The 12,645-nt window shown below is 37.8% G+C and overlaps 1 protein-coding gene across 3 annotated transcripts in view; it reads left to right on the forward strand.

The window, feature by feature from the left end:
* Positions 1-11,248, forward strand: part of SPAG6 (sperm associated antigen 6) — a 35,795-nt gene extending 24,547 nt beyond the window's left edge. For 2 of the 3 annotated variants that reach the window (XM_057432642.1, XM_057432644.1), the window contains exons 7-11: positions 1,384-1,536; positions 3,905-4,096; positions 5,299-5,415; positions 8,220-8,365; positions 10,623-10,874. In XM_057432642.1, the coding sequence (XP_057288625.1) occupies positions 1,384-1,536; positions 3,905-4,096; positions 5,299-5,415; positions 8,220-8,365; positions 10,623-10,689 (675 nt within the window). In that variant the 3' untranslated portion in view covers positions 10,690-10,874. Of the gene's footprint in view, positions 1-1,383; positions 1,537-3,904; positions 4,097-5,298; positions 5,416-8,219; positions 8,366-10,622; positions 10,875-10,914 lie in introns of those variants that run through there. The other variant, XM_057432643.1, reaches the window with a different exon arrangement.
* The last annotated feature ends 1,397 nt before the right edge of the window (positions 11,249-12,645 follow it).

Below are 12,645 nucleotides of genomic sequence, written 5' to 3' on the forward strand. Positions count from 1 at the left end.
CTGCAATTCAAAAGAGCTGTAGGAAGTATCTTGGTTACTCCCGATGTGAAGTCACAGTCCACGTTTGACTTCAGAGGACCATGATGTCTGTCCATCTCTGAGCAATGATATTCAAGCAACACGTGTTGCAGCAGACACAAATTGGCAAATGATATTTCTAGAGGAGCTGGCCGTGTCAGTCGTGAATGTTGTGGCTTTTGGATCTCAGTTGTCTTTATATGCACTAAAATTCATGTGAAGTGTCAGGATGTGGGGGGGCTGCAGCAGGGCCTGAGGGTCACAACACCAGGGAGTATGTCTGTGAGGAGCTCTGTGCATCCCAGCACACACGGCTGCACCCAGATGTAGGACTTGGTCGTCACTGGTTGCAGTTCACAATCATGTGAACAGTTTTTCTTAAGTTGTAACTTTAAATTTGTCTAGCTGTCTCATGAATAAAACAGTCCCCTTTTAAAGGGTCTAAGGCAAAGGTGTATTTCATGTCCGTAGAAATAAACTGGATTGGGAATCCACATGCCTCAGTTTTGTTAATTTAATTTTGACTTTAAAGAATGTATTTGTTTTGCTTTGGAATCTTTGGGAAAAGTGGGATATACCTAACAAGACAGAAGAAAATAATCATAATATGAATTTTTAAATTCCTGTGCATTGTTGATATACATATTCTACTGCTGTCCCTCTAGGGATATGAAAAATGATAACTTTTGGAAAGAAACATGTTGTATAACTTGATTATCATATACGAGCTAAGCCGTTTAATTAACATTCTGGGGCAAACTCCATTGCCCATCGAGTGTGTTCCCTGGACACTTTCCTCAGAGTACCATAATGTGGCAGAATGGTGTAGTCCAAGTTGTTTTTGTGTGTACATGACAGTTGTCTTTGGCTTCATGCCTCAGTGGGGGAATCCAGAAAGGCTTTTATGACACAGAGGTTATCTACAATGAAGGTGAAGGAAGTGAGCCTTTTCCCCTGTCCTGCACAGTATGATGTTGGCTTGGGAATAAGTAGATACTGGTATGAAGGAGTATCTGGCTCAGTAGGAGCATTTTCAAGGGATTCATATATTAGGCTGTCATTTGCATCATGTTTCTTTGGTGTGTACTAATGGAGTTGAGAATATGTCATTCCATGCTATACGGCATCAAGAATTCAGAGTCTTGATTACCTTGCAGTAAAGTCAATCAAAAATAGAGCTGCAGAGCAACCTCATTCCTGAGAATTTCATGCTGCACTTAGTGCCCAACAGTCTGTATGATACATCACTCTTACTCCAGCTTTGTTTTGTAAATCAGGAGCAATACATTTAAAGACTTCTCTAATGTAGTTTGTTATGCCTGTTGATACTTCACAGTATCTAATCTCTTCCATTTATCTTTTCAGCTTTCACAGCTTATAGTAAATGCAGGTGGAGTTGCCGCTGTGATTGATTGTATTGGCAGCAGCAGAGGGACTGTCAGGCTGCCTGGCATCATGATGCTTGGTTATGTAGCAGCTCATTCGGAGAACCTGTCAATGGCAGTGATTGTCTCCAAGGTTAGCTATCACTTTGTTGTCTTCCTATAATTCTTCAGTGGTATTCTGAGAAAGAGATACAAATTAACATAGGCAGAGAATGTATTTTGTGACAGAATTATATACTCGCTGTTGATGAATGCACTTTTTCCTAATATTGCTGCTTGCAATGTCTGAAATTGTATAGTAACCTGATCAAAGTGTGTCTTTATGAAGTTGAACCTTTTATAAAATGTCTTGGATTAGTTTATGAGCACCCGTTTGTATTACAGTACATGATTTTCTGTGTTGCAATTGCATGGGTACAGAAAATAAGCCAGTGAATTTCTATGGTCTGTTTCCTCTTAAAATGAATGTTTGTGGCTACATCAAAACCCTTTTTGAAGCAAGAATATTTAATGACACGTTCCTCATTGCACTAGCATGACTCTGCTAGTACCACTAGAATAGTCTTGCTATAGAAATCTTAAGACTTGAAAAGACCTCAGTTTCTAATGTAGTATGGTTTGATTCGGTTGTGCAAGTGGCATTTCAAATGAGATAAGCTATACATTTTCAGGTTTTAATAAATGGGCAGTGATACAGAAGGGAGGGAATTTCCAATACTCTCAATTGGTGAAATTAGTGCCTGACATAATACTCATATGTGAATAATGCTAACTAATGACAGGAGGAGGTAATTTCACTGAGCATTGTTGGCCCATTTTTACACCATGTCAGTCATTTTAAAATATACTGTGTGAGTGGAAACAATGAAACAATAAAAATGGAGAAACAGAAATGTCTTCTAGTAGGAATGCAAGTTTAAAATGGAAATTGCCACAACATAACATCAATAAGGATGCAGGGAAGGTAGGAATGATCAAACAATGCTCTTCTGCATTTGAAAACTGAAGAAATAGACTTTTTTTCCTTGTCCTCTCTGGAGGCTTTTCTTCTCTGAATGTTTCTGGCTGTTCACTTTCAGGGGTGCCTACAGCAAATATACTCCTGCTGTTGAGGGCTTAATGTTAAGTGGGTTGAATCCAGGGTTAAGTTAATGAGGAAGAACCTAAGTGACAAATTTTTGAAGAGTAATAATGTTTGCTGCCATAACTGAATAGGAGTGCAGTAAGAGGTTTTGTAGAGATTTGTGCACACTGTCATGAAGTTAAATATTTTAATGAATGAGCCACAAAAGAAACTGAAATAAACCCAAAGCCCAGTAAAAAAAAAAACATAAAAATTGCCTCAGGGGAAACTAAGCCTGTAGAGTGGTACGTGGTGTTGAGGGCAGAACATGGTAAACTGGAACCATTTGAAAGAAATGCACTGTGGCAAACATACATGCAGTTGCATATCTACAATGTTATGATGTAAAGTGGTAGCTCCATTCTGTGGTACTGTGTTCTGCAAAGGATGAATTTTGAAAAATTAATTTTGGGGTCATACTGGACAAACACTTCATTGTGGTCTTCTGCTGCAGTGCAGTGGCAAAAACCTGAAAGGATGACAGTTAGTCCTGTGTGGCGTTAAAGAACAGAAGATAGAGTATTAATGGAAAGAGAAGTTAATCTGTCTGTAATACCAGTACATATAGTTCTGATGACTGTGTTTTAAAAGGCTCTTGAAAAAAAAAAAAACCTGAAGAGTGTGCCGAAAAGACTAAAAAATGAACCATGGGGTGGAGAAAAAGATTTTCGAGTTAGAGGTTTAGTAGCCTCGCCTTACCTAAAGTAGCATTAAATGATTCTTACTGAAGTATTCTGGCATAAAATAGCAGCAGCTCCAAAATCCTTTGGAGAAAGGATAAAGACTGTGACCCTAAATCAGAAGGACTTCAGTAACAGCTGGATGTGAGTGAGAGATTCTCCATCTCTTATTGTGTTCAAAGCAATAATTGAAACCTTTTTGGAAGTGATTGGATGAGTCAAACATGAACTACTGGATTCAAGAAGAGATTGATAAACTGAAATATAGTGCTGTGGATTAAAAATTAAAAAAGACTCGATGATTGCGCCCTTCTGATCTTAAATTGCTTTCACAGATTCATAAACACTCAAATTCTTTTAATTTCAGTCTGACAACACTGAAGCCTTTACTTTTAGTACAGACTGAATTGTGTCATATGTTCCTTTTATCCCTTAAATTTGTGTATTAGCTCAAACTGCCTTCTGACTTAGAACATTGAATCTGTTTCTCTCTTTAACTAGATTTATTAAGATTTATTAAAAATTCTTGCTAGACATGATGTTATAAAATATATGACACCACTAGCATCCATTCACTTATAATTTATTTTAGAAGAAGAATGTAAGTAGAAAAACATTTTCTAACAGTCTCTATCAGTTTCAAGTTGTCCCTCCCTGGTGTGGCTTTGTAAAGGTTGTGCTTTTGATTGATGCTGCAGGGAATACCACCACTGTGTGCCTGCTTGATAGAAGAACAAGAAGATCATATTAAGGCAGCAGCTGCCTGGGCCTTGGGACAGATTGGAAGACATACTCCTGAGCATGCATGTGCTGTTGCAGTAGCAAATGTGCTACCCATACTGCTTTCTATATATATGGACACACGCAGTTCAGAAGATCTTCAAATAAAAGCAAGTATATTTGTAACATCTGCAGTGAGATATTTACTGTAATCAACAGGTAGATGTGCTACTAAATTGTATGTGCTTTTATTGATGTTCATCGAGTCATGGATTTGCTGGATGTAGGTGTCCAAAGGCTGTATGTTATTTATTAGGACTGGTTGGTCCTAATGGCTCCATGCATATAGTGCACATCAAATCATGCGGTACAGCCACAGCAGTCTGGTCCCTCATTTTCTTCCCAGTTTAGATCAGAGCTGCATCCGCCCATAAATGATGTAATTTCTTGTGACTAGTTTCTAAGTATCTACTTTTTTTTAGAAGTATAAGCTCTTGTACAAAATATTATAGTCCTTGTAGTAGACTTGCTTATGTTTTGATTATTATAATGAAACTGTAGCAAACACTCAAAGTTCTGCTCTTGAAAGCATGCAGTTGTTGATGCTTAGGGCCTTCCTTCTGTGGGAGCTAGTAGAGTTGCAGTTCGGTAAAGTGTTTTTTTGAGCAACAGAAAGTGAGCTAACTGAAGAGTATGTGACAGGATTAAAGAACATAATATGACAGGATATAGTCTCCCATGTTGTACTATTCTGTACATTCCATTGAAGTATAACTTTCAAGATCTGTTACATAACTTTTGTATAGTCATTTTCAGTGGTCACCAGAATATCAAGGCCAAATGAGCTGTACGATCTAAGCCTACTCAAAAAGGTCATTATGCTTGTAGCAGTCAACATTGAGTCTGTTTTCAGAAACTAAGCCCTAAGGTACAACTGTTTCACTCTCTTTTTCTCTCCCGCCTGGACAGCAGTCCACATTGCTGTCCTAGGCCGGCAGACTCTCCTAGTAAGCTACTTCTAAAACACAATCTTTTAAAATGTGTTTTGATTTAGCTTCCTTATTATATTACCACACTTCAATTACTTAAAGGGTCTGCTCCTGCTTCCATTGTAGTCAAAGAAAAATTGCCATTACTTTGACCGTAGATAACATAATAAGAATATGATGTACTGTAGGTTTTGAGGTTTAATAAACCTAAGTAAAAAATTGATTCTTCAGTAAGTGACCTGGTAGGTATCATAGTGTCTATTCAGAAAATGCTTTTTGAGAATTCTGATCAATTTGCTTTTTTTGTTTTGGATCAGACTTCAGAAATTATTGTTGTTTTCATTCATGTCTTACTAGAGGAAATTTATTTTGCATTTCAATAGACTAAAAGAGCCTTAAAGAACATCCTTCAGAAATGCACGTATCTTCCAGCACTTGAACAATTGCTGCATGATGCTCCTCCCAATATTATAAAACATATTGTTGGACAGTTTAGTAAGGTAAGAAAAGGCTCTGCTTGATAAGTAATATGTTAATTGTTTTCTGTTTAGCAAGGAAGCTATTTTTCCAAAGATGAAGACTCTCTAAAGGTCTCAGTTGTTTTCTCAGGATCCTCAAGCATACCCTGCAGCAGCAGTTTGCAGCATCCCATTCTTTTGTCTGACAAAGCTGGATACTGTTTCATCTGGAACCTGCCATAATGTATCCTAAGACTGGGAAAACAGTTGCTTACAAGCAAAGTGTTTGTTTTTTTTTTCTTCCTTGCCTCTTGAGATTAAGTGGAATATTAACTCACGTACAAATATTTTCACTGAGCCAATGTATCACATAAATCCCAGTCACATCTGTTTTCGATAAAGTACAAGCTGTCTGTACAGGAATGACTTAAGTTAGGTATTTTACACTAATCTAGAGTATAAAGGCTTCACTACTTTTATCCTTGTTAATTTTCAGTTTCAATTAAGTAAGTGTAAAAATTCCAAATCTCTCTTATTCCTCTCAAAATTTGAAACTGTTTGGTGTTAATAACATACTGCTCAAACAATATTTGAGCACAGCATGTAAAAAGTAATACAATTTGATAAATATATTTCAAATTATTTAAATAACTGCTAACTAGTTAGGAGATTCCCTGTGTCTGCAGTGTTCACCAGCTGTTGAGAATCCTGCTCATCTATAGTCTGTCTCTTGTACAACACTCTGCAGTGTAATATGTTAGTAGGAGATACCAGGCTCTCTTGGTGAAATGGTCTTTCTGGAAATGGCCAAGTAAAACACTCTTGGTACTTAGTTCTGATTGTCACAGATCTGGAAGCATTACTGTTTGGAGTGCAGATTCCTGATTACATCGCCACACTTAAGTTTGTTCTGTCATCTTACTAAATCTATACAAAGACTGGAGATTTGCACAGAATTCAGTGCCTTTTGCTTCTGTGTGCTGACTGGAGCTATTAATGATCTGAGTGCATAGTAATTGGTCAAATTATATTTGAATGTTGTTTGCTGTTGAAGTAGTTTTATAGCCTTCATATTAGCTGATGCTTTGTTTTGGTTTTTTTTTCTTCTCCTATGCTGCATTAAACAAACTATACTTGTCTGGCATTTATTTTTCTGAAGTATACATTTAAAATTAATTTCTCTGCAGTAAAAGCATTTTTCTCTCGTCTACCATAGTTTGGAAATTTCCTATTCTTAGAGCTGTGGTGTATTACTTATTTGGGCTTATTTATTTTATATCACGGTAAAAGCCTTATTTCTGACCTGTGCTTCAGAGTGGGATGCTCTCCATTCTTGTGCTGGACTGTGTCATTTAAGCATTATCATTTTCAGGGTCTGTGCAATTCTGTGCTCTCAGGTTGGGCAGAGGGGAGGGACTGTCTCAGAGGTTCTGTCTGCTTTAGGGCCTCTTCCAAAAGAGTTTTCTGCTGTCTTACCCAGCCTGGGAGTCACAGTGTGGAGGAGGAAGGCAGGGAAAGGGCCATATCCTGTTGTCTTGCTAGTTCCTCCTTGGCAGTTCTTGTTGTGGGAGATAGGTGAAAACAGCTGTCTTCAGTTCCTACAAGGAAATGATCACAGTTGTTCATGACACTTATACAGAGCATATAATAAGAAGTCTCTGTGTTGCCTTGATTTTTCTTTACCTGTCTGTTGATTTCTTTACCTGTTGATTTCTTTGCTTGTCTGTCTGCTTACAGGGATCAGAGAAATGAAGGCTGTTTGCCTATATGTATGGCAGAAATCTCATCTTTCTTTTCCTTCATCTTTTTATGATCTTTTTCCTCCTTCAAATCTCTTCTTTTACACTGAGATACTATTAAATTTATAGCTTGATTTGTCTGACCAGTGTGAAGGCTTACAAAGTGCTTTTGTCCCCATAGTATGTAACTCTCGGAGTTGTTTTTAAACCCATCTGGTTTTGTTGTAGATGCAGCTGATGGTCTTGCATTATCTCTCTGGGTTGTTTTTTTTCCCTTTTTAAAAAGTATTTTTGCAGTCCTGTGGGCCTGTGGACTACATGCTGTCATTCTCCCTTGCCTGGCCCAGCCCCCACCTCCTTCCCTCCCTCCTCTCCCGTCCTCTGGACAGAGCTGTATATTGGCATCACTCGGAGCGCAGAATGTATTGTCTGATCCTTTCTGCTTCTCATCCCCTTTGGCTGCAGAAACTTAACATTTCTGCTTTGTGTGTGTGTGTATTTGTAAAAGGCTTCCATGGCTACACAGTGTGTTGTAGGATTTTAATATCTAGGAATTTAATAGCAGCATGTAATGCTTTAAGGCTGCATTGTTCACTTGCAACGATTCTCAGTATTGTTTTCGTGCACTAATCTATACTAGATCATTATAATGGTATAAAATTCTGGTATACAATTAAACTGTGGGAATTGACATAAAAGACCTGAATAACTTGGTTTAAGTGGAACAGATGCTGTTGTTATTCCATGTTAGTGTTCTGGTTTTATTATCTACTTAATCTCCACAATCTTACGGTCTCTGTAGGAATACTTCAAGAAATATAATTTACATGAAGATAAATATTCAATTCATTATTTTTATATATGTTATGTATTACAGTACATGTTATATTGTGTTGTAACTATAAAGGGATGGTTTATGATTTTTTTTTTCCTGTGCAACTGGGTATTAAAATACAGTAGTCATTACACATGTTGTACCTCTGATGTTCCATTTTATGTGTCCTCTGAATTAAAAACAGATAAGCAATATTTGACCTTAGTAGCATAGATATTCCTTTAAAAGAACATATTCTCTTTTTTTTTTTTAATGCACTTTTCTGTGTGTAGGTGTTACCACATGACAGTAAAGCACGTCGTCTCTTTGTAACAACTGGTGGACTTAAAAAGGTTCAAGAAATAAAAGCAGAACCTGGGTCACTTCTTCAGGAATATATCAACACTATTAACAATTGCTATCCAGAGGAAATAGTAAGGTAGGGAAAATGACATTTAAAAAATTTGTACTTATAACACTGCTATGTATTTTTCACAGGAACAACACAAAGGAAGGATTTAATAGATAAATTAAACTTCTATATTAATTTTGTTTCTATAAAAAACAGGTTAACATTTGGTTAACTGCCCTAGTGTGCCAGACACATACTTTTGAACACTCTCTGTTTCCTGATTATATTTGGAATCAAATTTCTTTGTCTGTAAAAAACAAAACCCCACCAACCTCCCCTCCCCCCCCCAACCCAACAACAACAAAAAAAGCCCAAAGGCTCTTGCAGGAAACTGAGAAGAAAAATCAGTCCTTCCCTACGCAGACAGACTCTGAGGCTTCAGCACAACTGCTCTCATATTGACAAATGTCTGTGGGAAGTTCAGTTTATCTTGGTAACTTATTTATGGATTACTCAGGCTCTAAAATACCAGTATTGGCGAACCTTTGGTTGCATCCTTGACTTCCCTAAGAGCCTGTCTGAACTAGTGTATTCAGAGGCTCCTTTGAAACTTCCTCTTATGTACAGAGGGTCCAGAGGCTCTCCTGCACAGTTGCTCTGCCCACAGCTGCCCTTCCTCCCCCAGCCTCATCATGAGGCTTAAGTGTTATATAAAAGGACCATACACCAGCTGTCTGCACCAAGTTGAACTTTGCCCTTAATGAATACAGAAACACTATTAAATAGCTTACAGTCAAAATGTCACCATCCTAAATTGTAATAATGAGAGAAATGCCCTCCTAGATTCTAGATATCCATTTACCAGTCCTTCACTCCATCAACACATCAAAAGGATGTTGTACTTGTGCACTGCCTCTACAGGCTCTGAAAATCTGCATCATCAATTTTAATTACCCCAACAGAGTTCTTCAGCTAATAGTAGCTACAAACGAACTCATGCAAAATGAAGCCGTGTTTGTCTCCACAAGGAAAAGCCAGTGGTTATCAAATGACTAAAAATCATAAGGAAACTTTGTTCTGCAGCTAATACTTAAGAGGGGGGAAAAGGGGCATTTGCTTAGGCTTTTCTGGATATAATTAATGTTTCTTTGTTACAGCTATCCCCCCCACCCCCCCCCCCCCCCCCACCCCCCCAAATGAAACAAGGTTACTTATGTAGGCTGGGATGTAATAAAGAAAAGGGCCCCTTCGAGCATCTCCTGCTTGCTTTTTTTTGCTACTGCCTGATGTTGGTTGTGCTGCCTGAGGCACAGCTGCTATAATAGACTCCAGCTCTGGGTTTGTCCTGGAGTGTTTGTCCTGTTATTTTAGGCTGTTTGCAGACTGAATATAATAACATATTGAAAAGTTAGCTTTACAATCAGCCAATTAATATGATTTTTAAAAAGAGTCACACTGTGCAGAAATAATTCAAAAAATGAAAACCAGCAAGGTAAGTGGATCTTCCTTCAGTGTGGAAATATTGGGGATTTCTACTTTAATACAATTTAGACATGGATTACATGGGGGGCTCAGAGCTAACAGTTTACATGCCTACAAAACCAGAAATGTGCTGAGATGTATGTTTTTTAGAATAACACAGCAATAAATTTTAGATACTCTTAACTTGGAAAACAAGAACTAAATGCATCTTTGGTGATGCTTGCATATTGGAAGCATGTGGTTGGTCCATTGTGGAAAACTAACTGAATGACAGCAGGACAATAATGGCACCATAGAGTCCCTACTCTAATGAAAACCTGTACGATAATCTCCGTCCTTGAGTTGGCATTAGGGAGAGAAGGTCATTGTGATAATTTTTTTTTGTTCCAGAATCAATGTCTCTTGCACTGATGGAGACTTCACATTAGCTTTTGGGTGTGTGCTTATGCTTGATGAATAGCAGTAGACTATTGTTGTCTGGCAGCCTTTGGTTCTGTGTAAACTCATGCCTTTTTATTAAAGGCCATAATTTCAAAAGAAGTTAACATCCACATTTCTCAGTAAAGACAATGCTTATGGCTGCTGAACCTATCTAAAAGCTAGCCAACTACCAGGACCAACCACCTATGTGCCCTAAAAGAGGTTAAACATATTTTTGAAAACCTGACTTCCAAGTATAAATGATAACATAAGTTGAAAAGCAGGCTCTTAAAACATTAGAGGGGAATAACTGTAGAATTCCTTGACTAGTGTTTAATGTTTAGGATTTTTTCCTGATCAATAGAAATATGAATAGTGTTTTGTTACTTAGCATAGAACATGCCTTGTAGTCTAACGCACAAACAAAATGCTTCTCTTTCAGGTATTACTCCCCTGGATATTCTGAGATACTTCTGGAAAGGGTGGAAAACTACCATCCAGTTTTATAAACTTCAATTTTTTTATTAGAGCTGTATTTCACATCTGTGCCTTTATGACTAATACAAATACAGCTGTTGAAACTGCTCAAACTCTTGTTTGATTCTGTAACATCCTGCTCCTGTTTGAACTACTGAAAGAGCTCAGCAACTCCAGCAAGCTATATTTTGTTCTCTATAAACATGTTTGTTGCTAAGTTTTTGTTCCTTTTTGTTTTCCTCTAACATGGCTACCAGATATCGCAGCATATATGAATGGAATTTCATGCAGGGATGGTGATTTATCACAGAAGCTTTTTTAGAATCAGTCATTTCCTTTTCCTTCCACAAGAAAGGTTTGTTATTACCTCATTCAAATTTTAGCCTTCTCAGTACTGTAACCATTTTCCCCTTTCACCTTTCCATATTGTTTGGAGCTTCCCAAGCTTCATGAGGGGTGAAATAGGTGGCCCCTGTGCTTTCTCTAATTATGAAGTCTGTTCTACTACCTTTCGGAAAGTAAAGTGATGTGATTTTGCATTTCCAAACATGTTAGTAGCTGCTAAATGGAGAAATAATTAGAGATGATGATGATGATGATGATAAAAGGGTTAAATTCTGCATATTATAGTGTGGGGGTCCTGGTATGGTGGGTAATGTATGTTCTGCAAAAGTCCTCCCAGTTAAGGCAGGATTCATTATGGAGGGAAGGAGCAATACACTGGTGTGTGCATTGTTGTTCCTCTTGTAAGGGACAGAGTGAACTTAGAATATGACAGGCACAAAGAGAAGGACCTTGGGAGGTTCGGCTTCATTTGGGTTAGCAGCAAATTTGTGCAGCTCAGATGATAGGAGAATTGCTTGGCTGCAGGAACACTGTTAGAAAAGTTCTGAGCACATTCAGAGGAAACCTGAGGGTACTTGAGTCCCACTGATCTGAGTGGTGGGACTAAGGCTGCTCAGTACTTCAAGAGCTGAAATTACTGCAAAATTGAGTTGAGAAACACTTGGAATTCAGTCTTGAAGTTGCAGATCACATTGATGTGGAGGTTATTGAATGTATGAGCTCTTGCCTGTCTGTAGAACATCCTGGAACTGTGTTTTTGCTTTTTATGTAGAGTGAAAAGACTTTTAAATTCAGCTAGCTTCCTCCTCCAGTGTACTGCGGCAGCAAGGAGCAGCATACAACTTTTTAGTATTCCCTAATATGCAATTGTCATTTACCATTTTTTGTTTTTCTAACCTCTTTTCTTTTCTTCATATGAAGTTTGTTGTATCTTTTTTTTTTTTTCCTTTTCTTTCCCAAAGAGTAATAAGCGGTGTTTCTGGAACGGGATGTTGGAATACTGACAGCCACAAGGAAAGGCAGTATTTGAAAACCCCTGCAGGAGAGAAACTTGTCTCCTTTCTTAAACATATTAACTGAATGAGTTTGTAAAACAGGGATAGTCCCTTCTATTACTCGTAAAACAGGAGCAAAGACTTACTGCAGTTGGAAATGATTTAGAGTGGCTTTTCTCTGCCAAATTCCAAACGACTATTTTCTTTTATTCTTGTCAGCATATTTTTCAGCAGTTCACAAAACCACTGATGGGCTATCTTGTGTTAAGGTTTAATTCTACAGAGGGTTGAGCTCTCACTGTGAGGTATTTGGTGCTCTCAGACTGTTCTTCAGGAGAAGCAGGGTATGTACAGTACCTTGCTGAATGGGGCCTAACTGAGATGGAAGCTGTTGGTGTCATGAGTGTGGGTATAGAAACCACACCAGCTGGGTTGTTTCCTTAGACCACATCAGAGTAAAAAGTCTTGGAACTAACTTCTACCAAATGCCTTTTCATTTTTGGTGTTTATATTCTGACATTATTAATGTTAGGACACTAGTGGAAAAACCAGTAAGTCTATTAAAAAGATTGTTGTAATACTCAGTAATTTTCTTACATGCATTATGGTTATTTAAAAGTCAAATCTTGAATAATCTCTGAAAGAAAA

Source organism: Pezoporus wallicus, unplaced genomic scaffold, assembly GCF_028554395.1.
Source record: "Pezoporus wallicus isolate ANWC-B61680 ecotype Strahan unplaced genomic scaffold, APGP_CSIRO_Pwel_v1 scaffold_2584, whole genome shotgun sequence".
NCBI classification, from domain to species: domain Eukaryota; kingdom Metazoa; phylum Chordata; class Aves; order Psittaciformes; family Psittacidae; genus Pezoporus; species Pezoporus wallicus.